This window comes from Phoenix dactylifera, chromosome 1, assembly GCF_009389715.1.
Source record: "Phoenix dactylifera cultivar Barhee BC4 chromosome 1, palm_55x_up_171113_PBpolish2nd_filt_p, whole genome shotgun sequence".
NCBI classification, from domain to species: domain Eukaryota; kingdom Viridiplantae; phylum Streptophyta; class Magnoliopsida; order Arecales; family Arecaceae; genus Phoenix; species Phoenix dactylifera.
In genome coordinates, this window is record NC_052392.1 from 9,081,635 (window position 1) to 9,108,813 (window position 27,179).

Genomic DNA, 27,179 nt, shown 5'->3' on the forward strand with positions numbered 1-27,179 from the left:
CATTTCTTGAAAAATATAAACAACCAATCAAATTACATATTTAGTACATAACTACATAAGCATGCCATACTGCCATACAAAGCCTATTCAAGGCCAAAACAAAATCAATCAAATTTAGATGCCAATTCATTTAAACACTTGAAAGCATAACATTCAGCCCTCCTCCCAAACACGTTTTCATAAAGAAATAATAACAACAATAATAACAGAAACAGATGATGGACGGTAGAGGAGCTGAGGAGTGAGGACTGAGGAGCAAAGAGATGATGGACAGTGAGGAAAGAAGAGGAAACTCACCAGCAAGTCGGGGTCGGCCGGTTGGGGGTCGGCGCCGCAGCAACTCAGCAAGTTGGGGTCGGGGGTTGGGGAAGATTCTGGAGAAGCAAGTCGAGGGGTCGAGTTGTCAAGGTCCAGATGATGGAAGGGGTGAGGGGTTCGGAGGAGAGGGAGGGCCGGAGGGGTTTGGAGGGCGAGAGGGGTTTGGAGGGAAGCAGGGGTAAAGGGGGTTTGAAGCCTTTAAGGGTTTGGAGGGGGGGGGGGGGGGGTTCGGTGGTGTTGTCTGTGGAGTCGGGCTTCACGGCCGGCAGTGCGGCGCGCGGGCGAAGGGAGGCAGAGCATGGCAGGGCCGGGGCTTCAGCCTGCAAGCCTTCGAAGTTCGAAGGTAATAGGACCAGTCGGGCAGACCGACAAAGCTAGTTAGAGCCTTGGAGGTGGAGGATGGTTGGAGAATGGAAAAGAAACTAGGGCAGAGCTGCGCCGCAGCAAGTCGGGGAAGGGGATCGCCGGATCGGGATTCGGAAATCGGGAGAGGGCTGGGAGTGGGAGAGGCCGAGAGGGAGACTAGGACATCTGGGGTGGTGGGGCCTGGGGAAATCAGCAAATAGTCGATCGGGAGGGGGCTGGCCGGGTGGGAGTCGATCAGCAAATGGTACTGGGAGATTTTTGTTTAGGCTGGGCCGGCTGAGAGTCTTTCATTTGGACTGGGAGACTAGAGCTCATTTGGGCTCATGAGTTGCTCGGATTTGGGTGTAAACGAGCTTCATATTAGGCTCAAACTTGTTTGACTAACGAGCAGAACTCGAATCGGATTTTTATTAAGCCGAGTCGGCTCATTAACAGCCCTATTTTCGAGCTCATTAACAGCCCTATTTTCGACCACGCCCTATCCATCTCTCTATCAAATAATCGATGCATAGTGCCCCGCCTCGCCAACAGCGCGAAAAGCCAAAGCGAGACAAAAGAAATCAAGAATCCCCCCTCTATCCATTTCTCGAGTAAAAGAAGCCCGTGGATTGGGATTTTTGTAGAGTTTGGACGCCGATCCGGCTCTCGGATGCGCTCCCTCTCTCGCCCCTCCGTTGCTCCAACCATCGAATTCTTGGGAGCTTTCGATCCCCGCCGACCGCGGATGCTCGCCGCCGACTCGATGCCGAGGACTGCGAAGCCTGGCATGGGGATCCCCGGGGGCCACCGGATCCGGTGCCTGAGGGGAATGGCTTTCGTGAAGCTAGGGTTTCGGCAGCGGTCCGCTCAAGAACCAAGAAGAGAGGGCGGGAAGGCCGACTTCGTCCGTTGGATGAGCTGCTTCAAGGATCCCATGGGGAAGGGGAAGAAGGTGGAGGTGGAGAAGGTCCGCGGCGGGGAGGACCTCTGGGATGCGGCTGCCATGGCGGAGCGGGGGAGTTTCCCGGAGCATCTTGTCATAATGGTTAATGGCTTGGTTGGAAGGTACATGTTCATCTCTCTTCTCCTTTGGGCTCTGTGGCTCCTTTATCCTTGGGTTGTTCTTGATCCAGGTTTTAACATCTTTATCATGCTCTTGTTTTATGATTTTGGTTATAAAGAAACAAAGTGATCTTCTATGTTGAGTTCGGTGACAAGTCTTGCTAATTGTCACTTTTTCCCTTCTTCTACTTGATCATAGTGCCGAAGATTGGAGATTTGCTGCGGAGCAGTTTGTGAAAAAGCTTCCAAATAAAGTAATTGTCCATCGTGAGTTTTTCTGTCATCCCTAATCTCCGGGATTCTTGCAGTCGTCCATAAGTCATCTTGAAAGAATGATCTATGATTCCATTCTCAAGTTTTAAATTTGATTCATATCAACAATAAGCACTGTAAATTCATGCTATATATGGTAGGCAAATTATGAAAAGCAAGGATATTAATCAACAAAACAAAATAATATAAATTTAGTTGATTTTAGGCTGGTTGCTTTATTTAAATTTACAAAAATAACTTCCTCCTATATGGTAATCAGCTTTGCTTTTCGTTCTTTTCACACAAGGCCAAATTATGTGAAGAGCCATATGTTACTTGCAAAATTTAGAATTAGTCTGATTGCATCACAGAAATTTGAAAACTCTGTTTAGTTTTGACCAGGCCAAATGTGTTTTGGTTTCTTTAAATTCAATTTAAGGTTCAATTTTTTGGTCCAAGGAATAATAAAAAAAGGAAAATACAAAAATAAAAAACTAAGATATTAAAGCAGATATTTTGAATACGTTTCAGAGTATGTCATATAGTTTGGAACCTTTGGGCATATTCTATACACTCTTCCATGTTCTAACACCTAACACCTTCTCAAATTTATAATAGTTATCAACAAAAAAACTTTAAAACTCTAAACAAGTAGAAGAAAATTTACAGAAATGGCACTTGACTATGAACCATTTTAAAATCATAATATGTTATTTGTTCAGAATTTTGAACACCAGATACATACGTTCATGTTGAAATATTTTTTTTAAAAACAAAAACTTAAATGTACTAGTTTGCGAATTTCATTGCACTATGATACTTCAAAAAATGTAAGCAAGGTTTTTAAGATCTTGCTTAGTTTAAAATAATTTGAAACAATGACATGAGAATAATATTATTTCAAAATATCATGTTTCTCTTTAATATCTTGCAACCGAACACCTACATACTTGTAAATCTACTTAATAATTGCAAAATTTGAATTATTAATCTCAATAAAAATGCTTTTCTAGAGGCTTAATTTATTAACCAGAGCATGCTCAATTTAAAAATAACTAAATATTTTAAAAAATTTACCCCACATGTTAATTTTGGCTGAAATTCTGAAATCAACCTCCATTTGGCCTGAGGCGCTTCAGTTTCAGTTTCTAGACTAAATTAGAAACAGTGGATTGTAAAGCGTGTCTAGGACGTGTTTTGCCCATTTGTCATGATAGAAGTTCAAAAGTTCTCACCTATTATATTGTGCTAATATGCTACACATAAACAAGTTTTACTCTTATCATGAGTGATCTTGTCCCCATATTTTTGCCTCTCTGACTTTTTGCACATGATTTTTTGCTTCCAAAGTTTTCTTGTTTTTTTTTACCTATCCTTGTGCATTTGTTCGTTCTCTAAATAAATTGCCATTTTAGCATGGACTAGTAAGTAGGCATGTGCAGTGCATGTTGCAGGGAAGAGAGAGAGAGAGAGGGCGGGGGAGGGGGGGGGGGGGCTGATAGAGTCCAATTGGTTTAAAGTCAAATCAAAGAGTCCATTATATAGGAGTTGATTGAGGGAAAGAGTCCAATCTGTTTGGGAGTTTTATGAAAGGAGTCTTGATTAGAAAAGGATGGACATAGTGTATGTAGTAGTTAACATAGGGAGAAAGCCAGTGGCATAATTAACATACTTTTAAGATAAATAGAAGGGGTATTGTTGGTATAAACAGTGATGGACTGAATCATGAAGGAATATTCGTTGATTTTAAAACTGTCATTTTATATGTAGCATAGATGACAAGGTGTGCTAGTGTAGTTGTCAAATAATTCAGGCAACGCTGGGCAATATACCTACTAATGGCCAAAGCAATCGCATAAGTGTTCTCAAACCATTGCCTAAGAGGTAGCAATCGATTTTTAATTCTACCACTACATTTATTTTCTCTTTTGTTCTGTCAAAAAATTAGCTTTCTGCCATAGCTTTAGGCATAAATTGGTGAATGTGTAGCACTAATACTCATGAACAAATAATTGCGCTTTCAAATATGTTTTAAGTTGTAAAATGTGATGAAAAAATGATAGAAGTATGACATATGACTTGTCATTGAGCCTGAGAGATGGAGATTGCTTAGCTTCCTCTGTCCAACTTGTTGGCGATTGGAAGTCTAAAGTCTTAAATGAAGTACCCTTTTATGATCACCTTTTCTTTTTAACATTCTAAGTAGTTTTTATTCTCTTCTGATGGAAATTAGTTTTTATCTTTGGTCCAATATCTACCATGAAAATAGAAGGATAAAGAATATTCTCTGCAGACAGTCTAATACGTATATTTTATGTGCATGCATATGCAGAAATATATCTTTATCTATTCCTATTTGTTGTTTGCTTATTTGTGTGTTCAACAAATAATTGTGCTTTCAAAATATGTTGTAATTTGTAAAATATGATGGAACATATGATAGAAGTACATTACATATGACTTTGGCCCCATTTGGGGGAGCTTTTGGAGGGCCAAAAAGCACTTTCTGGCCCTCTAAAAGCACCTTTAGATAAAAAATGGTGTGTGGTAAAAATTTCGGGAAGCTGTTTCAGCTTTTTCGGAAAGCTGAAAACAGCTTTTTGGCAAAAGCTCCATTTTGGAGCTTTCCAAAAACGCTGTTTTGAGTTATCGGAAAGCTCTATTTTTGACTAAAATACCCCCACTTAAAAAAAAATTCCTTCCAGAATGCCCCTCTCACGGTCTGTTTGTCTCCCACACCGCTGTTCGTCTCCCACCCACCCCCTCCCCCTCCCTCGCCGCCGCCCCCATGCCCCTGCCCCCATGGTGGGGAGGTGCCGAAGATCTCCCCCTTCCCGCGGCCGCCGCCGGCCACAACATCCTCGTCACGGATGGGGAGGTGCCGAAGAAGGAGCTTGACCGGTCGCCGCGGATGTCCCCGCCCCCACGGTGGGGAGGTGCCAAAGAAGAGGAAGAAGAAGGGGGCGCCCTCCCGCTTCCTGTAGCCGCCGGCGGTCACGACTCGCCCCCTCCCATGTCTGCCATGGCTCGGCCTCTTTCCGACGCCATTGACCTCGCGGGAGGAGAGCACTTCACAGGGGCCAGCCGTGGCCACCGAGACTGCCGCAGGCGCCGCCAGCCACGGCTCGGCCCCCTCCCGCGGCCTGGCCCCCTTCCGGCGCCGTTGGCCATGCGGGAGGAGAAGAAAGGAGAAGGGGGGAGAGGAAGGAAGGAGAAGAAGAGAAGAGAAAAGAAAAGAAAAAGAAAAGGAAAAAAAAGAAGAAAAGGAAAGAAAAAAAAGAGAAGAAAAGAAAAGAAAAAAAAGAAAAGAAAAAGAAAAGAATAAATAAATAAATAAATAAATATGTATATAAATGAATGAATGAAAGAATAAATAAATAAGATAATAAATATATATATTTCAATGAATAAAATAATAAATAAATAAATAAATGCATAAATAAATATATACGAATGAACGTATAAATAAATTTATAATATTTTATATATTTATTGTTGTATTATGCTATAAATATAATATTATATTACATTATATCATAATACATTAATATGTTATTTTAAATAATTTAATATTATGTTATATTATGAAAAATTAATTTATACTAATAATTATAATATTTTATATCTTTATTATTGTATTATACTATAAATATAATATATATTACATTATATCATAATATATTAATATGTTATGTTAAATAATTTAATATTATTTATATTATGGAAGATTAATTTACTCTAATAATTATATTACTATTATGCTATGCTATACAATGTCATATTACTATATTATAATAATATTATTTTATATTACAGTAATATTATACTATATCGTATATTATGTATTAATATATGTTATGTTTTATTATGCTCTGTTGTATAATACTATGCAATGTCCTTTATGGTAATTTTATCATATAAAAGTACTTTTCAGTTTGTTTACCAAACATATGTTAAAGTGCTACAACACTTTAGAAACTATAATTACCAAACAGCAAACAACTTTTTATAAAAGCTCTATTTTCAATATCTCTACTTCCAACAGCTCTACTGCCAACAACTTCCCCAAACAGGGCCTTTGTCATCTTAGCTTGAGAGATGGAGATTGCTTATCTTCTTCCGCTGTCCAACTTGTTGGAGATTGGAAGTCTAAAGTCTTGAATGAAGTACCTTTTAATGATCACTTTTTCTTTTTAACATTCTATGTAGTTTTTATCTCTTCTAATGCAAATCACTTTTCTCTATGGTCGAATATCTATCATGAAAAAAGAAGGATAAAAAAAAGTCTTTGCAGACACTCCTGTACGCATATTTTGTGTACATGCATATGCACAACACATATGTTGATCTATTCCTATTTGTTGTTTGTTTGTTTGTGCATGCATATTTAGATAAATATAAATTTATGACGTATAATATACAAATTTATATGGATATGCATGTTTGGGTTGCTTAGGCATCTAAGTTAGGGCTGTTCACCTGTAACAATGGTGCTAGTGTTGGGATGGTAGCATAGCACTCCATTGTCATATCTTGTACACCTTCCTGATCTATGATGGCCTTAGTGGGAGAATAAAAAAACTGATCTGCAGGTGTATATTCACTTCACAATTCTAAATTATATGGATATTGGTAATTTTGGGAGATGTCAGCACTGTGGCAACGATCAAACAAGTAGGTGGGTTTCAAAATGTCAAAGAGTGTGCACTTTATAATGTGGACTGATGTGTCTGATACTATAGATTTGTATTTTTCAGACATTTATAATGTGTAAGCATGAGGATGTTGCTGTTTGAGAGAGTTAGAAGAACAAATTCTTCTTTGCTACTTTGTGAGTGATTTGGATGGAGAGAGATAAAATTTGCTAGATAAAGCTAGATAAAAAGAGCTAAATAGATGTTTTAGTGAACTATTAAGAGGATTTTAAGGGACTAGAGTTTTTAGCTTTTGGGCTTCTAGAAGCATGGCCTTCCTGTTGTTAGAGTTGTGGGTAGCCTTTTTTCATTGTTTTCATGCCTTTTTGTTTTCCTTTGCTTTGTGCTCTACCTTCGTATCTCCATTAATAACAAGGAAAGAAAAGTGTGGCCTGTTTTTCAATTTTTAAGCCATGAAGTCAACCAATAATTTGTGCATTCAGCTAATTGAAAAATTTGCATTCTGCTTATACAAAGCTTTTTTTAATATCTTAGGCCCCGTTTGGCAGAATTGTTAGCAGTAGAGCTTTTGGAAGTAGAGTTTTTTGAAGTAGAGCTTTTATAAAAAGCTATGTGCTATTTGGTAACTACGTTTCGAAAATGCTGTCGAACTTTAATATGTGTTTGGTAAACAAACTGAGAAAGTATTTTTGGTATGACAAAATGAGCATAAAAGATATTACATAGTATCATATAATAGAGTATAATAAAATATAATATGTATTAATACATAAATTTATGATATAGTAGTAATATAATAAAATATAATATTATTATAATATTAGTAATATAATATTGTATACTATAGCATAATAATATAACATAACTTACTTGCAAATGTGAGACTGCAGATTTTTGTAATATAAAGAGATATTTTTTGTAATTATAATATTTTATCATGAGTATTTTGGTCCAAAAAGAAAAAAAATTTATAAATCAAAACAGCTTCCTGACGCATGCTAAAAGTGCTTTTCCAAAGAAACTGTTTTAGCTTTTTGACAAAGCTAAAACAACTTTTCGATTTTTTGTACCAAACACTCTTATTTTATCTAAAAGTACTTTTGAAAGGTCAGAAAGTGCTTTTTGGCCCATCATAAGCTCCGCCAAATGGGGCTTAGTCTCTCATGTATTATCTCATTGAAAAGTTTGTAGTATGCCTGCGGAAAGCTCCTTGAAACATTTTAGTCTCTCATGCATTTGGTAAGCTAGAAAGGGCTGATTTAAGTATCACCTTAGTTCCAAGAGGAATAGCTTTGATTCCATATAAATGGTCTCTTATTCATTTCTGTAAAGATATGTAAGTTTCATATGTCAAGCAAGCCAGATAAATGAAATTCAAAATTTCAGCAACTTTGGGAACTAAAAAGTTTGTTTTAAGTCGAGAATACGCAAAATTATACGAGCATGAAAAACAAGCCTTATCCAATCTATATAGGTTTTGTGTTCCTTGGCTAGTGGCTCGTCCAAGGAGCAGTCTTCTGTAACACCAAGTGTCTTGAAATCCTTTGAGGCTATTTCTGTGCATCTAGGTGATGAAACAATTGTTAAGATCAGGTTTTAGATTTTTTCAAGAAGCATTTTCGTTGTTTATCTCTGTCATCTATAGCCTCTGATTTCGTGTCCGTAAATCAGAAACATGTATATAAAAGAGCATAGAAGTCACATTGATAGTTGAGAATGTGTTGGCAGACTAACTGGGATGATATGCTGGGAGCAATAGAGGCCAAAAAGACACTTGTATGGTCGGATTTGGATTTGTACAGAAGGCTTAGGAAGTCTTCAAAAGAAGAGGTTAAAGCTGGGAGAATCTTCTTGAGTAATTTTACTAGTTTTCTGATTACAGCCAATTCTACATAAATTTATATCTGGTTTTATTTTCAAAAAATTGAAGTCACTCCCCCCACCCATGGGCATCCAGTGGGTGGGGGGACCTGATTTTCTCCCCAAGCTTATCAGTAACATAAGCACTTATACAGGGAATACAATCAACTTATAGATAGGAAGGACTGCAACATTTCACAGTAATTCCAGTATATCAGAAGAGGCTTGGATTAGGGGCTGCTAAAATTAGCAATTAATTGTGGAGGGGTATTCGAGATATCATAGGCAGTCAGGTTTATAATAGCAAGGCTTGGAGTTTGGTGGCAAGTCAATGATCAACAAGAGCATGGGAGTCTGGGACTATTGGAAACAAAGGGTGAAGGAGAAATATTGGCTCAGCATAGGAGCATTGGTTGAAAGGTGGGGCCTTTATTGAAGGTGGGGGTGAAGGTGGTAGTTGAGTGGTCATAATGGTAGCAGAGAAGGCAGTTTGAAGAGATGTAGTATAGATGCTGAATGCTGATATGGATTTATGCCGAGACTAGCCTATAGGCTTGTCCATGCATGTTAAGTCATATGGAAAGAAAAATTGCTTAAAAGTACATAAATATACCTATTTGTATGAAAATGAAAGTAATTAGATACTAATAAAATATTTTGAAGGAGTGGAGTTTTTAAGGCAGTTGGCAGAGAGAGACAGTGGTTTCGGATGATGGTCAGTTTCACAAATCTAAATCTGAATAGGATTCATATTTACTAAGAGATCTGTATATAGTTCCAATTTTTCCCATGGACATAAGTTCCAAAGGCCTTGGCTTGTGCTTTTTTTAATATAGTAAAGATATAACAAAATACAGCCATAAAATAGTGAGGTTGATAATATTATGTGTAAAAACCAATTGGATAGATTTTTAGAAATGGAGGATAGATCTTGGATGAAATGGAGAAATTAGTATGGACTGGTAGTAATATGGTTGAACTACTGCCTATCAGGCAAGTTCTTTTCAGAGCACCTGAACATTGTAGCCACAATATCTGAGGGGAAATTGAACATGAACCGGTTGTTTCATCAAAGTGAGAAATTGGAATGATATATATCTTATTGCTGCTGGTGCAATCTCCATGGTTCCTAAGTACATGTATATGGATATATTTTCTTGCTTCTTTTGATAAGTTAATAAACTTCCCTCAAAGGACTTAATAAACTTCCCTCAAAGGACTTCTTTTGCTATCCACCCATCTCTCTCTACTGTTATAGACAGAAGTCCTTAAGCCACAACTCATGTGTCCTTGAGTTGTCAAGTTCGTGTCTCATCCTCTATGTACCTCCTCCTGTGAAGAATACACCCCCTAGATTCAACTATCTCTAAGGGTGAGAGAAAACGGAAGTTCATGAAACAAATTTAGGAGTGTATTTATTAATGAACTTGGCTTTGAGAGGGGAAAAATGAATTAGATGGGACCACAACCTTCCACCCTTTAAACATGCATTGCTTGTGCTCCATTCTGATAAATATAATATAAGCTTGCTGAAACATGGGAAAACCTAAATGAAATCAAAAAGTCAAAAAACCAGTGCCCTCATTTGCCTTATGTTATTAGATTTCCACGAGCATTTTTAATATCTTCTCTTAGTCAGTTTGTTGGATGGTAAAAAAAAAGGAAAAAGAAAAATGATAGCCCTGGTATACTATCCTATATAGTCTTTTGTGAGGATAAAACATAAGCGCCTTTTTTTTCTTCTTTTCTTTTATTAGCAAAATAATTCAACATAATCTTTGTCAAGCAGGGAGTGAGTGTAATACTTCAAGACTGACATTTGATGGAGTTGATTTGATGGGTGAGAGGCTAGCAGAAGAGGTAATTTTGTTAATAAAGCCACTTGTTTTACATGTTTTCACTCCCCTGTTTAATAGATTTCTTGCGCTTATATGTTTGCTCTTTTACATTTCATGAGTTTTATGTCGGAAAGAAGTTTTGATTTCATGAAAGAAGTGTGTGTATGAACCTGATGTTTTGTAGGTCCGTTCAGTTGTTAAGCAGAGAGGAGGCGTACGGAAGATCTCATTTGTGGCTCATTCATTGGGTGGCCTGGTAGCCAGATATGCTATTGGAAGGCTTTATGAGCTACCTCCTGCTGATGCCAAGGACCAGTTTGATGAAGAGGGGTGTTTGGATGGTAGAATAGCTGGGTTAGAACCTATGAACTTTATAACATTTGCATCACCCCATCTGGGTTCAAGGGGGCATAAACAGGTAGAAATATATTTCTTGTTTCTTGATCCAAGTGCACTTTTTTATGCTGCATAAAATACTGTCTTTGAATGCATTATTCTTGTGGTAGTCTAGGACACCATTTTGGACTGGAAATAATAGGGTAAGTGGTGCATGTACGCAACTTGTAGATTGAATGATGAGGGTCGTGCAAAAGAAAAGGGGTAACATTTTGTAGCATCACTGATTTTTGTGAAAGTAAATCAAAATTGATTGAGAAATAAAAGTGAAAAAATGGAACAGTAAATTCTTAGAGCAAACTCATACAAAGCATTATAGCTTCATTATTCTGTCATTGCTTATATATTTGTTAATTGAAAATGTCATAAACAATATCTGGAATGCTGTAATCATTTGATATATCTTGTCTGGCATTATCAACAATCTCATTTCTCTATTGATGTATTTGGAACACCAGAGATGATGTATCTAGTGTAGTCAAATGAATTTTTCATCCACAGCCTTTTCTTTGGAGGATGGAGTATGTTTTTATTATATCCGTGTTAGTTCTCATCTGGGATTTGAAACCTTTCAGTCAAAAGATTTTGAGAATAGGAAATATGGAAACTACATGGAATATTAATTTCACGAACACTTGCATCACTTCTTCAGTTATCTGCCATTACCACTTGGTCTTACCTGGTAAGGAAGCTTGCAAGTTGCAACAAACTATTCATGCTCTAAGAAGCTGCAAGCTTAATGCATTAACTATAAGTGCAATCAATATATCTTATAACAAGTCTTCAGAATTCTTTGTGACCGCACTATATATATCAAGAATATGATAGTAACATGACTTTGAATCCTTTTACCGTAAATATCTTTTTAGCAACTTTGTTCATCTAGCAACTATTGAATCAAAGGCCTTAAAGGTTTAGTTGAAATTCCCTCTCAACTAAATTTGTTTTAGCCAGGATTTGGCACCAGATCATAGAGGGCTATTGTTAGGTTGATTGCCAATCATAAAATTGCTCAATCCCTCCACACATATTCTCAACTTTGAGTTCTGCTCTATAGCCAACTTTATATTTGATGGGAGAAGGCTTGGATGAAGAAGATGGATAAGTAGTGTTGCTATCATTATAAACCTCTCTATATCAAAATGAGTTACTACATTATATGCACTAATTATCACACCAAAGTGTTATGTTTGTTTCTTATAGCGGCGACTGTTCATGAATGTTTTCTCCTGTTCATGTTACTTTGGCAAGTATCGGTCTTTTTTTGTATTATATTTTCTTGGTGTTTAGAGATTTTGCATGGTACTTTACATAAACAGTGCTCCTTTTTCAAGTTCAAACTCATCTCATGTCATTGATTTTCTAACTTTTAAATCAAAGGACTTCCATAATCAGAATGTTCTGCCCTATGCCTGTGTCATTTCACCAGATTCCTTTCCTATGTGGTCTTCCTTTTTTGGAGCGAAGGGCATCCGAAACTGCACATTTGATAGTTGGGAGGACTGGAAAACATCTATTTCTTACAGATAATGATGATGGAAGACCTCCACTTCTCCTACGAATGGTTGATGACTGCGATGATGTAAAGTTCAGGTTTGAATTCCTGGTTCTTTATTTCTTGTCAGTTGCCACTATCTATTAAGTCTGGACCAAGGTTCTCAAAACCAACCCGAATTGTCTTGTTCGGGGCATATTATACCGTACTGCCTGGTTTGGGGTGTATTGTGTTGAATCGTTGCCGAACTAAGTTGGTAAGGGGGTTTGGTTCGGGACTCAGTAGGAATTGGCCCAAATCAATTTGAACAGAGGGGAACCACCTGGTTCTGCTCGGTTCAACTTGGTTCGGATTGACACCTGTGGGTTCTGAGCTAATAGTTGAAGAGATAGAGAAGAAAGGGCTTCCAGACCACTCTCCTTCTAAAATTTTGAAGGTTTGGGAGTGTGGTGAAGTGTGGAAAAGAAAGGGAAGGAGGGATTTTGTAGGCCGAAATCCTTGATCAAGGAAGAAAAAGATAAAATCTTCTTCTCTCTTCTCATTTTTCTTTCAAGCCTGAAATAGGCCAAAAATTGCTAAAACAAGGGGAGGTCATGCTTTCTTTTTCTTAAAAAAAATTTGGCATGATTTCATTGCATGCTGTAGATTTAAGGGTGATTTGTTCATTAAAGTAGAAATCATTATTTTTTGTTGGTTGTGTAATTTTTAAATTAAAAAATATATTTTTGGTTTAAAATGGGGTTATTGCTTGTTGCAATGGTAAAAGCTTGGACTAACAAGTGCAATGGCATAGTTCGTCTTGGGGCTGCCACTTTGTATTAAAAAATGCCAATATTAGATTTGTCCCTAATTCACCCCTCCTAGGATCCTAGATTGTCAGTAACATAATTGAGTAATGGCCTTTTATATTTTTGGTTTAAAAATAATATTTCAAAAATAATGTTCAAAAATTACAAAAATTGATAGCATGTTTGTAGTGTGCATGTTATTTGCTGTCTTTTTTTGACAGCAATTTATTTAAATTTGAGCATAGTTAAAGCTCCCCAAACCTAAGTCCAAATTCATATAAGTTTCAACAGATAAATAGTGACTAAGGCATGCCCATGGACTAAGAAATATATATCTACTAACCCCTATTAGGGCCCTACAGTAATCCAAATTTAAATTAGTTTATTAGGTATTTTCTAATTAAATATTAATATTTAATTATTATATTAAAAATAGTATTCTATACAGATAATTTAGAAGTATTTTCTGAAGTAATACAACCATTTTTCACTAGAATGTAAATTTCAAAATTTTTAGATATTTAATAACTTAAAAAATATTAAGTCAACTAAAAATAATGAAAAATTGAATAATGTATATTGGTAATTGGACATATTTTCTTGAAAAATATGCATAGTTTTTACATAACTCTTATAATTATTACATGTATTAAGTGAAATTATAGAAGACACTAATATGCCTAGAAATAAATAATATTTTTTTTATTTTGTAAAAAAGTGTCGATCCACTTTATGCAAGTCATGATAATGAATGAAGTGGTTTATGATGATGGCCATCAAACTTGTAGAAATGGATTCAAAAATGAAGAAGGACGAGCATGTTGATATTGGTTGGTAGCAAGGATCACTGTGCCGGTACCAGGGCTCGTACCGGTTAACCGGTGGTATGGTTTGTTATGTCCCTATGTTGTTTCGTGCCGGACACGTACCAACACAGAAGAGGGTGGGGGAGAGGAAGAATGGGAGAGGAAGAGAGAGAGAGAGAGAGAGAGGGAGGGGGGATAGGAAGACGGAGAGGGAAGAAGTGAGGGAGAGAGGCGGTGAAGGTTGGTGGATACGATAGAGAGGGCGGGGAGAGGAAGAACGTAAGAGAGGAAGAGAGAGAGAGAGGGAGTGAGAGAAAGAGAGAGTGAGAGAAATGGAGGCCGTCGAAGGCCCGTGGATGGCGAAGAGTGGCGCAGAGGGGCGGAGAAGGGTTCTACCCCTCCAGATCCTTGTTTTGTTCGAAATAGGAGTCCATTGAGGCTCCTCTTTTTATTTTAAAAATTTTAAGAGAAGTTGGCAACCTACTTGCCGACTTTACTTAATATTTTCAAAATTAAAAAAGTCATTTTTTATTTTAAAAATATTAAGTGAAGTCGGCAAGGGGGTTGCCAACTTCACTTAAAATTTTGAAAATAGAAAAAGGAGCTTCGATGGGCCCCTTTTCGAACGAAACAGGGGTTTAGAGGGTGGAGCCCCTACTTAGCCCCTCCGCGCCACTCCCCGACCCTTCGCCGCCCTCTGACGGCCTCCATCTCTCTTCCTCTGTCCCTCTCTCTTTTCTTTTCTTTCCTTCATTCTCTCCTCTTCCTTCACTGTTTTCTTGTTTTGAATGCTGAAATCGTCCCGATCCATCGATGGCACGGCTCGGTACACCCTGAACCAGGTTTTCGGAACGATTCCGTATTTCATGGTTGGGAGCATGGCGTAATGATCTTAGCATCATTGGAGATGCAAGTGGTGCGGTGCAGAGTAGAGAAGGGATGGCTGACGAGATTGAAGAAGTACTTGGTTGGTGTTATTCGATGTGAATGGATACAAGAAATGTTTATATGAGGTTCGACATGTGCTGAAGTACTTTCATGAATGCAAGGAGAGTAAGGAAAAAAACACAGAGAACTAGGCAGAGATTGATCATCAAGAAGTTGAATGATGATCATATTACTCTAGGGATTCAGATGAGTATGAGTTATTGTACATAGATGACACTGGAGGCCTAGATTCAGGCTGCGATACAGGGTAGTCTGAATGATCAGTGGTAGAGGGAGGTTTTTAGGCACAGGGCACAGTTTGGCCCCTCACAATGCGAGATATTATTGGTAAAGGTGGCAACCAGATAGCATCTATGTTTAGGTCTTGTATGGGAAAAAAGGGTAAGAAGCCTCGAGATATACTAGAAGAGGCCATCATTCATGACTTAGATCCACCTGCTTTCCCTAGTAAAGACTCAAAGCAGCTCGTCAAAGATAAGAAAAGGGATATGTGGAGAGCTATTACATCTTGGTTCCACCATAGTACCATCCCTCCAAATTTACTACTATCTTGCTCTTAGCTCCAAGCTAGGTAGAGTATCAATCCCGCCGAATTAAGTGATATTTTTGGTGAGTTGCTTGATGATAACAATGGTGAGCTGGAGAGATGGATAGCATTTGCAATTTGCTTGATTGCACTTGCAGCTGATGGTGGTTCTATTTTGGGTTGCCATCAAATAAGCTCGAGGTTAACAATCCAAATCCTCTCACAAATGGTCTCCTCCAATGGTTTGGAAGTGCAACTTTTTGACCTTTCTCCTTAGTACAAGCAATGACAGCTTTTGTCAGAGTGTTGGTGATCTGCGACTACTTCCTAGCAACAACAACAAGCAGCGACTACTATTGCAGTGGGTAGGACTGAAAATGGGCTCGGATTAGCCCGAGGCCTATTGGGCCAAGCCGGCTTCGGGTTGAGCTTGGTCTTACAAATCAAGCCTGAAAACGTTCCAGGCTAGGCTTGGGACTATCGTCAGCCTGGTTTGAGCTCGGCTCGAAGCTCAAGCTCAAAAATAGGCCTAGTCTGAGCTTGAGAATAAGTCTACTTCGCTCCATGCATTCACTCGCTCTTTGCCACTATCCGTTCTCTCCCCTCTCCTCTCTCTACCCTCTTGATATCTCTCTTCACGCTCTCTTCCCTCCCTCTTAATCTCTTCCCTCCTCTCTCCTCCTCCCCCCCCCCCCCCTTGTCCATCTTGATTCCCCTCTCAATCTCTTGATCTTCTCTCTCCCTCCCTATCTTTCTCCGTGCTCTCCCACTCCCTCAATTTCTCTTTCTCGGTCTGTTTTCTCCCTCTCAGTCTCTTCGCTTGCTCTCCCTCCCACTCTCTTTCCTCTCTCTCCCCCTCCCAATCTCTCTCTCCTCTCTCTTCTCCCCTCATGCTTTCCTGACCCCTCTTTCATTTTATGTTGGAGGAGAAGCTAGGGCCTAGATTCAGGCTGAGCTTGGGTTTGGGCTTGGGTTGAGCTATGGTTAGAATTTTGAAACAAATTGGGCCTTGACATGGCTCAAAGACCAAAACTTTTTAGGTCCAGGCTCTTGCTGCATAGAAACCCAGTCTGGCCCAGCCTGATTCCAGCTCTTGCTTTGGTGTTGCCTGGCAGCGGTGGCAAGCAATGTTGCTGCTGCTGGTGGCAGCGCATGCAGCAGCAACAAGAAGCAACTGCTATTGTCGGTGATGCTTCCGGGGAGCAGCGGCAAGTATAGTGTTACACTTTAAAGGTAACACAGATTCCTGGTAAAAGACAGTTGCAAGCTGTTTTACGCTTATCATGTAAAGACGAGGAGGATGAGGTGTTGAGGATTGTGCCTCAGAGCCTTTGGAGCCTGTGGACTTGATCGTCAGGTAGCCTTCCCATCTCCTTTGCTGGAAAATTTTGTAAAAATGAACAGACGTTAGAAAGAATAAACTGAGCCAATAAATTGCTCTGTGTGTCTTTCGTGTGTGATACCTTACAAAATACCTATGCTTGGTTGAAAGGTGTCCTTGTTCTAAGCATCTCTTGTACAGACTTGTCTGGCGTTGTCTAACTGAAATGGAGCTGCCTGGTCAGAAAGTTTGCGTTGATTATAGGATTTTCATCATAGCTAAATTTCTGCCCTTTCTTCTATTATTTGCACATGGTTTTGAACTAACATTTGATTTGGAAATTAAGTATTTGATTGTGACCTATTTTTCATCTTTTGGAATTACGACTCGTGTAATTTTGTATGAATTTTGATAGAACTTTTATGTTGGTCATTGATAGTGTATGCTTGAAAGAAATAATCTTTTTGGTTGTTCGGGAGAGTACGTTCCTTGATTAATTGCTGTAGATCGTATGGTATTTGTGTTATTTATATAATGATTTCTAGATTGTAATATACTTTTTATTTGAAAAATTCATTTGTCTAATTTACTTAATGTTTAGTTTTATTAATTATAGTATTACTGTTCATTTTCAATTGCTTTTTGTTTATTTTGGAAATTTAGTAGGATGAATGATGTATCGTAATTTTATTGTCCTCTTATGGCATGAATTATGATTGTTTAATTGCTTACTGTTTATTTTCCTTACTACTAGTATATGCTTGTGTATAATTGCATTATATTGTTTAATTGCTTAGGGGACTGTCTTAGCTCTAGGTGGCCGCTTAAGCAACTGCTTAAGCCCTGTTTGGGGGAGCTGTTAGTAGTAGAGCTTTTGGAAGTAGAGCTGTCTGAAGCAGAGCGTTTATAAAAAACTGTTTGCTGTTTGGTAAATACATTTCTAAAATGCTGTGGCACTTTAATATGTATTTGGTAAACAAACTGAGAAAGTACCTTTGTATGACAAAATGACCATAAAGGACATTACCAGTATTATACAACAGAGCATAATAAAATATAATATGTATTAATACATAAATATATGATATAGTATAATATTAATGTAATGTAATATAGTATTATTATAATATAGTACTATAACATTATGTATTATAGAATAATAATTTAATATAATATTAAATTATTTAACATAACATATCAATGTATTATGATATAATGTAATATAATATTATATTTATAGCATAATACAATAATAAATATATAAATATTATATACAATAATAAATATATAAATATTATAATTATTAGTGTAAATTAATTTTTCATCCTTCTAATGACCATTTATCTCTCTAACAAATTTTCTAGCTAGGTGATAAAATTGGTTAAATAATTACTAATATTTTTATTTATTTATTTTATTTGGTTATTTATTTATTTATTATTTTATTTCATTGAAATATAGAGGGGTCGCCGGCCATGGGTGGTGGCCGGCATGGTGGCTGCCATCGTGGGCAACCATGAGCTCCCAAAACAAAAAAAAGAAAAAAAAAGAAGAGGAAGAAGGAACAAAGGCGGCGACGTTGAGAGGAAGAAGAAGATAGAGAGGGAGAGGGAGGGGATGGGTGAGAGAGGAAGAGGCGGGATGAGGGTTTTGGGGAAAAAAAGTGAGATTTAAATGGGGATATTTTGGTCTAAAAAACAGCTTCCCGACAAAAGCTGAAAACAGCATTTTCGGAAAGCTCCAAATTGGAGCTTCTCCCCAAAAGCTGTTTTCAGCTTTCCGCAAAAGCTGAAACAGCTTTCCGAAAATTTTATCAAACACCATTTTTTATCTAAAAGTACTTTTGGAGGGCCAGAAAGTGCTTTTTGACCCTCCAAAAGCTCCCCCAAACAGGGCCTTAGTGCCTAGGTGTTACGTAGTCTCCTGGCCGCCCATCTCTCATCTACAGTCTTGAAAACATCATCTTGACTTCGAAGTAATCATAGCAATAAAAAAAAATGAAAAATAAAAAAGTGAACCGGTACCATATGGGTATGCTTATGTGTGCCTAGTTTCAATATAGTTTTGCATGGACTCAGCATTGAGATTGTGAGCCTTGGTCTAGACATTTTCAAAATGATAATAAAACATACATGTTCATTGTTGTTCCCTTCTGCAGGTCAGCTTTGCGCTCTTTCAAGCGTCGTGTTGCCTATGCCAATGCAAATTATGATCGTATCCTGTTTGTGTTCATTTGTTATAACAATTATGTCTGCTTTCATAATTTTCTTTTTAGTAACTTTCCAGTCATGACATCTGGAAGTATCTGCATTTAACTAGATAAAAAGATATAGTAGGATGGAGAACATCGTCAATTCGTCGTCAACATGAGTTACCGAAAGTATGTATTGACGTCTTCTATTTTGTGTGGACATAGAATATGCTATTTTAGGGATAAAAATTTCTTTATTACCCTCAGTAAGTATCATGATTTTTTTCCATCCATGCAGCATCATCTTCTTGTAGAGGATGAGAAGTATCCACATATTGTTTTTGCGGATAAAGGAAATGCAGAGATCAAGCTTAATGAAGATGTAGAATCTCAAAAATATGACTTGGAAGGTATCTGAATAGTTTTAGATTGGTATATAGTTCTATCAAAAATTTTTCACGCTTGCATCTTTAGGAATTTAAATTGTAGAATACATCATGTTCAAAAAATATTTGCTTTTTTCCGTTTTTCTTTTGTGGAGTGAAAGTGGCATACTAACATTATTAGTTGGGGGAGCATGTGTGGCATCTTGACTAGGTTTATCTAATAGTATCTTTAGGGCTTTAATCTCAATCTTGCTGAGGCGTCAGATCCTTAATTCAACATGCTTGTTGTGTTAAACTAGTCCTTGAACCAAAATGTGGAGTTTTTAACAAGAAATTTCTACTTTTGGCTAGAACTTGTTGGTTAGGTTATAGGGATGAAAATGAACTTGGGCCAACCCGAGGTACTGTGGGGTCAGGCCATCTTTGGGTTACACTTTGGGCCTAGCTTGAGAGGGTTCAGGCTTGGATTGTAGAGCCCAAATCAAAATCAAGCTTGGCTTGAGGCTTGACTCAAAGTGTGACCAAGATTGGCTAACCCGAACCCTGACCCATTAAACCCCCTCACTCCACCCCACCCCTCATGAAGCCGCACCCTCCTCATTGCAACATCTCACCATTCTCTCTCACTCTCTCACTCACTCTCTTCTCCTCTCCCTCCTAAGGTTCCGATCTCCCCATCTCACCGGAATCTCTCTTTCAGTCATCTATTCGGTCGCTACCAAAATCATATCGCCCCACCCCATCCGGAAACACTCTTCCCCTAGGGTTCCAATATTCCTTCAATTCATCAAAATCATCATCCACCACCCATTTCAAAATCATCTCTCTGCCTCCCTCCCTCCTCCCAAGGATTCCAATTTCCCCCACCCTGCTAGAAAGATCTTTTCGGTTGTCGGAGAGCCACTATGGCCCAGGACAGAAGCCTACTCACCCTGTGATTGCTCGCTCCTCAAACCACGGCAACATCCCTCTCCTCCATGTTGCCCTATCGAGATCCCACTGCTCTCCTTATCTTACCCTCCATTGAGTAGGGCTTGGTGGGCTCGGGCTCGATTTAGGTTAGGGCCCTTTGGGTTTCGGTCTGGGCTCGACTAAGCCCACAAAAAAAATTTGAGCGCGGGCCTGGTTCGAAGCTCTAAATTGTTTGGCTTGGTCCGAGGCTTGAAAATATATTCCAGGCTGGGCCTAGGCTGCATGGAAACCCGACCTACCATGGTCCAGTTCCAACCTTAGTTAGGTGTCATGAGGCTTTCACACACATTGTCATCGAGTCCCTATATGGCATGCAAGTGTCTGTAGTAAAACCTAATTTCTGATTACACACATAAAACTAACAAAATGAGATGGTAGAGAGTTTTCTTGGCACATATTAATAACAGCAGTTTTCTCTATAGAATTTAGTGAAGGATGAAGATGTGGATGTGGATGAAGGATGCTAGTTCGACCAATGTATAGTGGGCACATGACGAGTAGGGGGCTTCATAGATGATACCTAGTGCTATGTGCCCAAAATTCGCCGCTAAAATATATAAATAGTTTTCTTACTAAGTATCAAAAATTATACCTTATATCAACTCCATCCAAAAAAATGAAAAAAATGAGAGAAATATAAAATATTATCCACCTAACATCATTATATTATGTCAACTCCTGTATATAGGTGAGGGCCCATAATCTAATGAGAAATACCATCCTCCACCAAACACAATAAAATTACTCATGGGATAACAATATCCATAATCATAGAATATCAACCATAAATAAAGATATCCACAATCACATAATGTTCCACAACCATATAACATAACTCACTTTTCTTTCTCCTCTTCTCTCCCATGCTCTGTTCGACTAGGGCATGAACCAAGTAGACTAGCCCGTGCTTTCACTGGCCTGTTGAATGGGCTGATTGCTGGATCAGTTGAATTGGAAACCAGTCCAGCACACTATGGAAATAAATCACTCACTTTGAACTTGTATCTTGGTGGCTGCTATAGCAGTTTTTACCTGATATATCGGCCACTGCATACTCAAGCATCATATAATGCTGTTATGGTATTCAGCACAGCATTTTCAGGCCAAAACCACTATAGTAGTTGTAACAGCTGAGTTTTAAAACAATGAGTACAACTTGATATAGATATGCTAATGCAAGAAATCTTGAAACTTGTGATACTGTATTGTGGGGTGCAGCAATAAATATATAAGTATGATTTACATATATGTAAAAAAATTGTCAACAAGTTTTCACAATAATTAGTTCATACTTCCAATAACATCAACAGTCACAAACTCTATTATATACTTGCTATTGCAATTCATAGACCATAGTCCATACCCCATACTATAACAGTAACATAATAGATACTAGAATTAACTATCCATCTCGTTCAATATCAAAAAGTTAACATTCTTATTAAAAAATAACATCCCCAAGTGGATCCAAGAAGTATCTGAGACATATCCAACAAGTAACAGAAGCCCTTTTTTTTTCCCTAACAACATGATATTTGAGATAGGAAACTGACACATACCATAGCTATATCTGATGCATGTAAGTATCCATATTTGTTGGATATGGTCATGACATGCAATTTGAAATATTTATGTGTTCTATCTAGGCCATTGGCTTGAGGAGAAATATAACTTGTTTTGGTGCAGAGACAGTTGAGGATGTTTCCCTGGTTGCAGGCTCACACCTATTAAAGCAATTGCATTTGATGATCCCAACTTCTTTGGGTATATGCTTTTGTGGACTGTTAAATGATTTTCTATTAGTTCGGTGGTCAGGATCATCCTACCAGCTCAATATTTTGTTTTCCATACCCATTACCATTGAATTGCAGTTGGAAACCTGAGAAAATGAAATGTGATACTGATCTGGATGCATGGAAATCATGTCTTCTCCATGAGCTTTCTAGCGTCAATACCAGCACACGAAGGGCAAAGTGAGTCACTTGCATGTTACTAGCCACTGTGGACCCAATGATTTATGGACTTTTCTAATGTTAACTTTAGTAAATAAGTAGAAGGAGAATAAGTTCTTGGTTCGAAAATCAAAACATATAAGCATATGGCAACTTACAGCCTTAATTTTATGCAAGTCATTAGATATTGATGTATAAAGAGTTGAAATAATATTTGAAGGTCAAATACAAACTTATCCATGATATTCATTTTTGGGTAGTTTTGCAATTTTGATCAATTTTCTTTCGTATGTTATCAAATTGATTTATTGGTATGTCAAGGGTAAAAACTTATGCACAAAGGTACCCTTGTGTTTTGTCTCTATATGCGCTAAATAAATCTCTTAATACATGAACATTCTATATATATTTTAAAAGGGCCTGCCTGAAGGGAATCCATGAAGTGTTGGTTTTGTACCCATTATTAGAATCCCAATGCCAGGTTTTTGATTGGATATAGGAGCATATTTTTCTAGCTTACATCTTAACCCTAAGAGGGTCGGACTTTGTAACAGGTAGTTTGTGAAAGAATTATAGTCTCTTTATGGCTTCTGCATACCAGCCTAGTATCAATTGAGTCATATAGGAGGAGAAGCATGAGAGAAGAAATAACTAATTATCTGCGATACCCACTTTGTGTTAGCTTTACATTAATTTTATATAAGTCATTAGATACTGATGTAAAAGAGTTGAAATAATATTGGAGGATCAAATATAAATTTATCTATGATATGCATTTTTGGATAATTTTAGATCAATTTTCTTTCGTATAGTATTGAATTGATTTATTAGTATGTCAAGGAAGAAAACTTATGCACAAAGGTGACTCTTGTGTTTTGTCTGTCGACTAGATGTGCTAAATGGATCTCTTACAATATAAACATTCTATACACATTTAAAAGGATGTTCCTGAATGTATTCCCCAGTGCCAGGTTTCTGATTGGATATAGGAGCACATCTTTTGTAGCTTACATCTTAACCCGGAGAGAACTTTTATAACGAGTTGGACTTTGTGACAGAGTTTGAGAAAGAACTAAAATCTCTTTATGGCTACTGCATACTATCCTAATATGTATTGTATTGAGTCATCTAGGAGCATAAGCATTAGGGAAGAAATAAGAAATTACTTGTGGTACCACGTTGTGTTAGCTTCACAAATGCAAACCACATTTTATTCCTAAATGATGAAATTGAAATAATATATCTAGTGAAACTTTATGTGCAGCAGACTCTTGTATTTTTTATGTTGACAACACATTCTAGGTCCTTTAGCACATTTACCCTGTATAGATGTACAAAAATGGGACTGATCATTGGGTATTCTGTTTCCCAGTTACAAGCAATACTTTGGATACGCCAAGCTCGTGGACTTATCCATAAATGGCAGCAGCATTTCTTCTGCTACTTATGTCTTGACCCTAAGAAAATCTTTGGAATGTATTAGACCTTGCAACAGATAATTATCTTAGATTATTATCGGGGAGTATGTCAAAATGGTACTTTTCTTATGCTTCATCAGCAGCTCTAATGAATAATCTGCTATATGCAGAGGAGATGATTAGAGGTCTTACACAAGTACCTTGGGAGCGTGTGGATGTCAGCTTTCAGAAAAGTAGGCAAAGATATGTTGCACATAATACCATTCAGGCAAATCATCTCATCTTAATATATTTGTAAAAAAGTTAAATCTTGACTTGTTTTATTATTGCTCTAAGATACTTGACTTGTTTGTTGTCATGATTGTTGTAATCTTTAGATATAAGACCTTTGCTTTTAAACTGTTGATCCGGCACAATAGTCTTTTGCATGGCCCCCTCTGTACAAGTAGTTAAGCACATATTTTCTTTTTATCTTGGTCATACCAAAGCAATTTAAGAAATTTGCTGTAGAGTTTGCTTTCACATGTTTAGTTGTACCATATTTCGAATTACTTATTTGAGAGCTTGAAAATATTTACCCCAAGTGATCTTGACACTACAACACATAAATCAAGATGGCATGCTGCTGATTCATTTTTAGCCTTTTCTTTTTCTTTGTTTTTTTTTGGTGGGGCAGGGGGGGTGGAGGCTGGAGAGGAGATGGTAGAATAGGCCTATAGACAATGAATGTGCTACAACATAAAAGGGTAGCCCTCCTCCAGATACCGCTAAACCCTTACACCTTGGTGAAGGCAGGAACCCAAGTTACTGGGTATAACAACCAAAGTCTTTGCTAGCTTGGTCAGCCGGCAACTTTACTATTTTTAGCTTTTTGATGATGATTGAAACTCCCAAGATTCATTTTAGTCCCCATTTACTATTATTTCTTTTCTTAAAAGAAATCTATGAGTCCGATTTTCTTATCATGTATTAAGATGGACCTGATCTTACTATGTGACATGGGTGTAACATATTATATATTTTTCTATTTTCTTGAATTATAGTGATATTAACACTATGGTGGCCATATCGTCCTCATTTATCAATGGTAGCCCAATGCACATTATCCTAACCAAAGTTGCCCAAAAATGACTAACTGGGTCCTGTAATGCCAGTTAAAATGACTAGGCACTGCCAATTCATTAAAGCAGTGTTTGTTTAAACATCAAGCACCATTTAGTCTACTTAGCTAAATGGATCTGTTTACATGTCTGAGTGGCTGTCAGAGAAGCATATCATTTGGATAAATGATCTAGCAAATATCTTCGAAACCTAGTAAGTACAGTGTTTAATATAATTTATTATTAGTTAAATTGTCTAGATATAAAAGCCTAAATTGTTCGACGTGATGTAGTAATTTGGTTTGAGTATGTTAATTGATTTCCCTTGAAGGTATTTCATACTCTTGATTTGTTAGATGTAAATGACATGAGTAACCTGTGCTAGCAGTCGTGAATAGAGAAAGGCCTCCCTCCTTTAATTGCTTGACCATATGTTGCATGCCCCCTCCCCCCTCATCTTCACTCGAGATGTTCCTTTAAGTAATACTTCATTTTTCACTGTTACATGCCAAAATTATCTTTTTTCTTAAATAGCCCTTTGCTTTTATTTACCCCCTAATATTTTTTTTGCCTCCTAGGTTTACTAATAATGCGTTCTAGCTTACAAGTTGTAAGGGAATTGTATGTAATAGTTCTTAGATTTTATTGCTTTATTTAAGGATTTTGTTTAATCACATATCATTTTATCTTTTAGGTTTTCTATTTACAAATAACCCAATTGCTTAACTATCTAAGAGTCTTATGTAAATTAGAGAACCATGTTAATACTAAATGGTCATTAATGGTTCAAGTATTTAACTATGTTGACCATCATGCTCTTAACATTTATTGTTAAAGTAACTTGGTAAATGCCTAAGAATCAGAAAGTATCTAATGATTGTTTGGCCATTTTGCATCTGTGTGCTTAACATTATTTGTCAATAAAACATGGTATCAAAACCCTTGCTGAGCCATAAAAAGTATCGAAGAGCAAGTACCAACAATCATAACATTTGACACCTTTGTTGTGGAATGTGCGTGATACATCACCCTTCCAATACTGTTTTGGGGAAAAGAGTTGCAAAAACATCATTAGAATCCAACAATTGAGCATCCTTTTGTTAATAAAAGATTCAGGGGAAGAAAAAGATGCAACTTTGCTTTTGGCTCCTATATTCTTTTGGTGAAAAGAGTGCAAAACCATCACTAGAATCCAACAATTTGATCATCCTTTGTCAATAAAAGATTTTGTGGGGGGGTGGGGGGTTGGTGCAAGGAAGAAGGAGGGCAGGGGGAGGTGGGGGAGGGAGGGAGACCGGTTGGGGGAAAGGATGGGGTGGGGAGGACAAATTATTTTGCATGTTCTGTCTTTATGAACCTTCTTTGAAGCACTCCGGGACTTCTGGGGAAGATCATGTTCTTATTCTTTTCCCCTTTTCATTTCTTGGGCACATGTGGGGCTCATTTTGCTGATAATGGGAATCAGTGCACAAAACCTAACACCTTGACATAGGATCATAGGTAGCCTTCTTCATGCGCAAAGGTGATCATCTTGAGTGGTTCTGTATCACATTAGATGTGCCACTCCTAAGCTTTCACTGATACTTTGTTTCTTTGTCTGTCCCTATCTTACGAGACATGCAGGCTTTAATTGATGAAATTCTCATGTTTGCTACTCCATCTGACACATGAAATTTCCCTCTTTTGCTACACCATCGTAAATCCGTCCATCCCGATCTTGCCACGTCCGCCTTGATATTCTCATTTGTTACATCATCTGACGCGTACCCGTTGAGTGATTATGTGATATTTACAATTTTTCACATTTATTGACTTTTAACTGATCTATTTTAATATTTTTATCCATTTGTCAAAAATGTCCAGGTGAAGAGTTACTGGTTGAACTCTGATGGTGCAGATGTGGTCTTCCATATGATAGATAATTTTCTTGTCTAGTCCCTTGACAAATTTTGCGATTCCCAGCTGGTAGGCTACAAGCCGATTCCCATGCGTAGCGCATTAATGCAAGCACATTTATTTTAAAAAGCTCAAGCTTGTATATAAATATTTTTCCTGTGTCTTAGTTGCCATTTTGATTTATTTTTTTAATTCTGTTGACTTGGATTTGATAATCGTCAATATTGATGATTTCATCATACTCCACCTTGTGAATCTGCTAAGCAGGAATTATAAATTTTTCTTATTAGGTGGAATTGCCTTGTAATACAACTTTTGTTATTTTATATCTTTGGAAGGAATTTCATACAAGGACCTACAGCTCCCGTAGCACCATCACTGAAGTCATTTTGTTTTGTTTAATATGTTCATTTTGTTTTGGTGCAATAAAAAGTTGCTCTTGGAGATCATAAATTTGAAACTGGAACCCCTCCATATATTTGACCCTCTTGCAGTAGGCCAATTTTTTTTTTCTTTTTTTGATTTTTTTTCTACATGGACACTACTGATGAGGTGTTAAAGAGGCCTGAGCCTAATAACAAGATTTAGCTGTCGCATCTGCAGAAATAAAATTGCAAGCGAAACAAACAGTCCGTGGCAAAAGAAACATGCAGT

At 37.5% G+C, this 27,179-nt stretch overlaps 1 protein-coding gene across 6 annotated transcripts; it reads left to right on the forward strand.

Annotated features, from left to right (window-relative positions):
* Positions 1-1,199: 1,199 nt before the first annotated feature.
* Positions 1,200-26,897, forward strand: LOC103718401 (putative lipase ROG1). Of its 6 annotated transcripts, none has more exons than XR_605826.4 (11): positions 1,202-1,728; positions 1,925-1,992; positions 10,282-10,352; positions 10,515-10,748; positions 12,156-12,319; positions 18,769-18,824; positions 18,938-18,990; positions 19,100-19,211; positions 21,846-21,923; positions 22,031-22,132; positions 23,700-23,798. XR_605826.4 is itself a non-coding variant. In XM_008807205.4 (10 exons), exons 1-10 carry the CDS (start codon positions 1,334-1,336, stop codon positions 26,562-26,564), a joined length of 1,323 nt encoding a protein of 440 aa, XP_008805427.1. In that variant the 5' UTR covers positions 1,205-1,333; the 3' UTR covers positions 26,565-26,897. The 6 variants fall into 6 exon arrangements, 2 of the variants coding, with proteins under 2 accessions (XP_008805429.1, XP_008805427.1); XR_605825.4 differs by lacking the exon at positions 23,700-23,798 and adding an exon at positions 23,484-23,587; XR_001880040.3 differs by having other exon boundaries at positions 1,200-1,728; positions 21,846-22,132.
* The last annotated feature ends 282 nt before the right edge of the window (positions 26,898-27,179 follow it).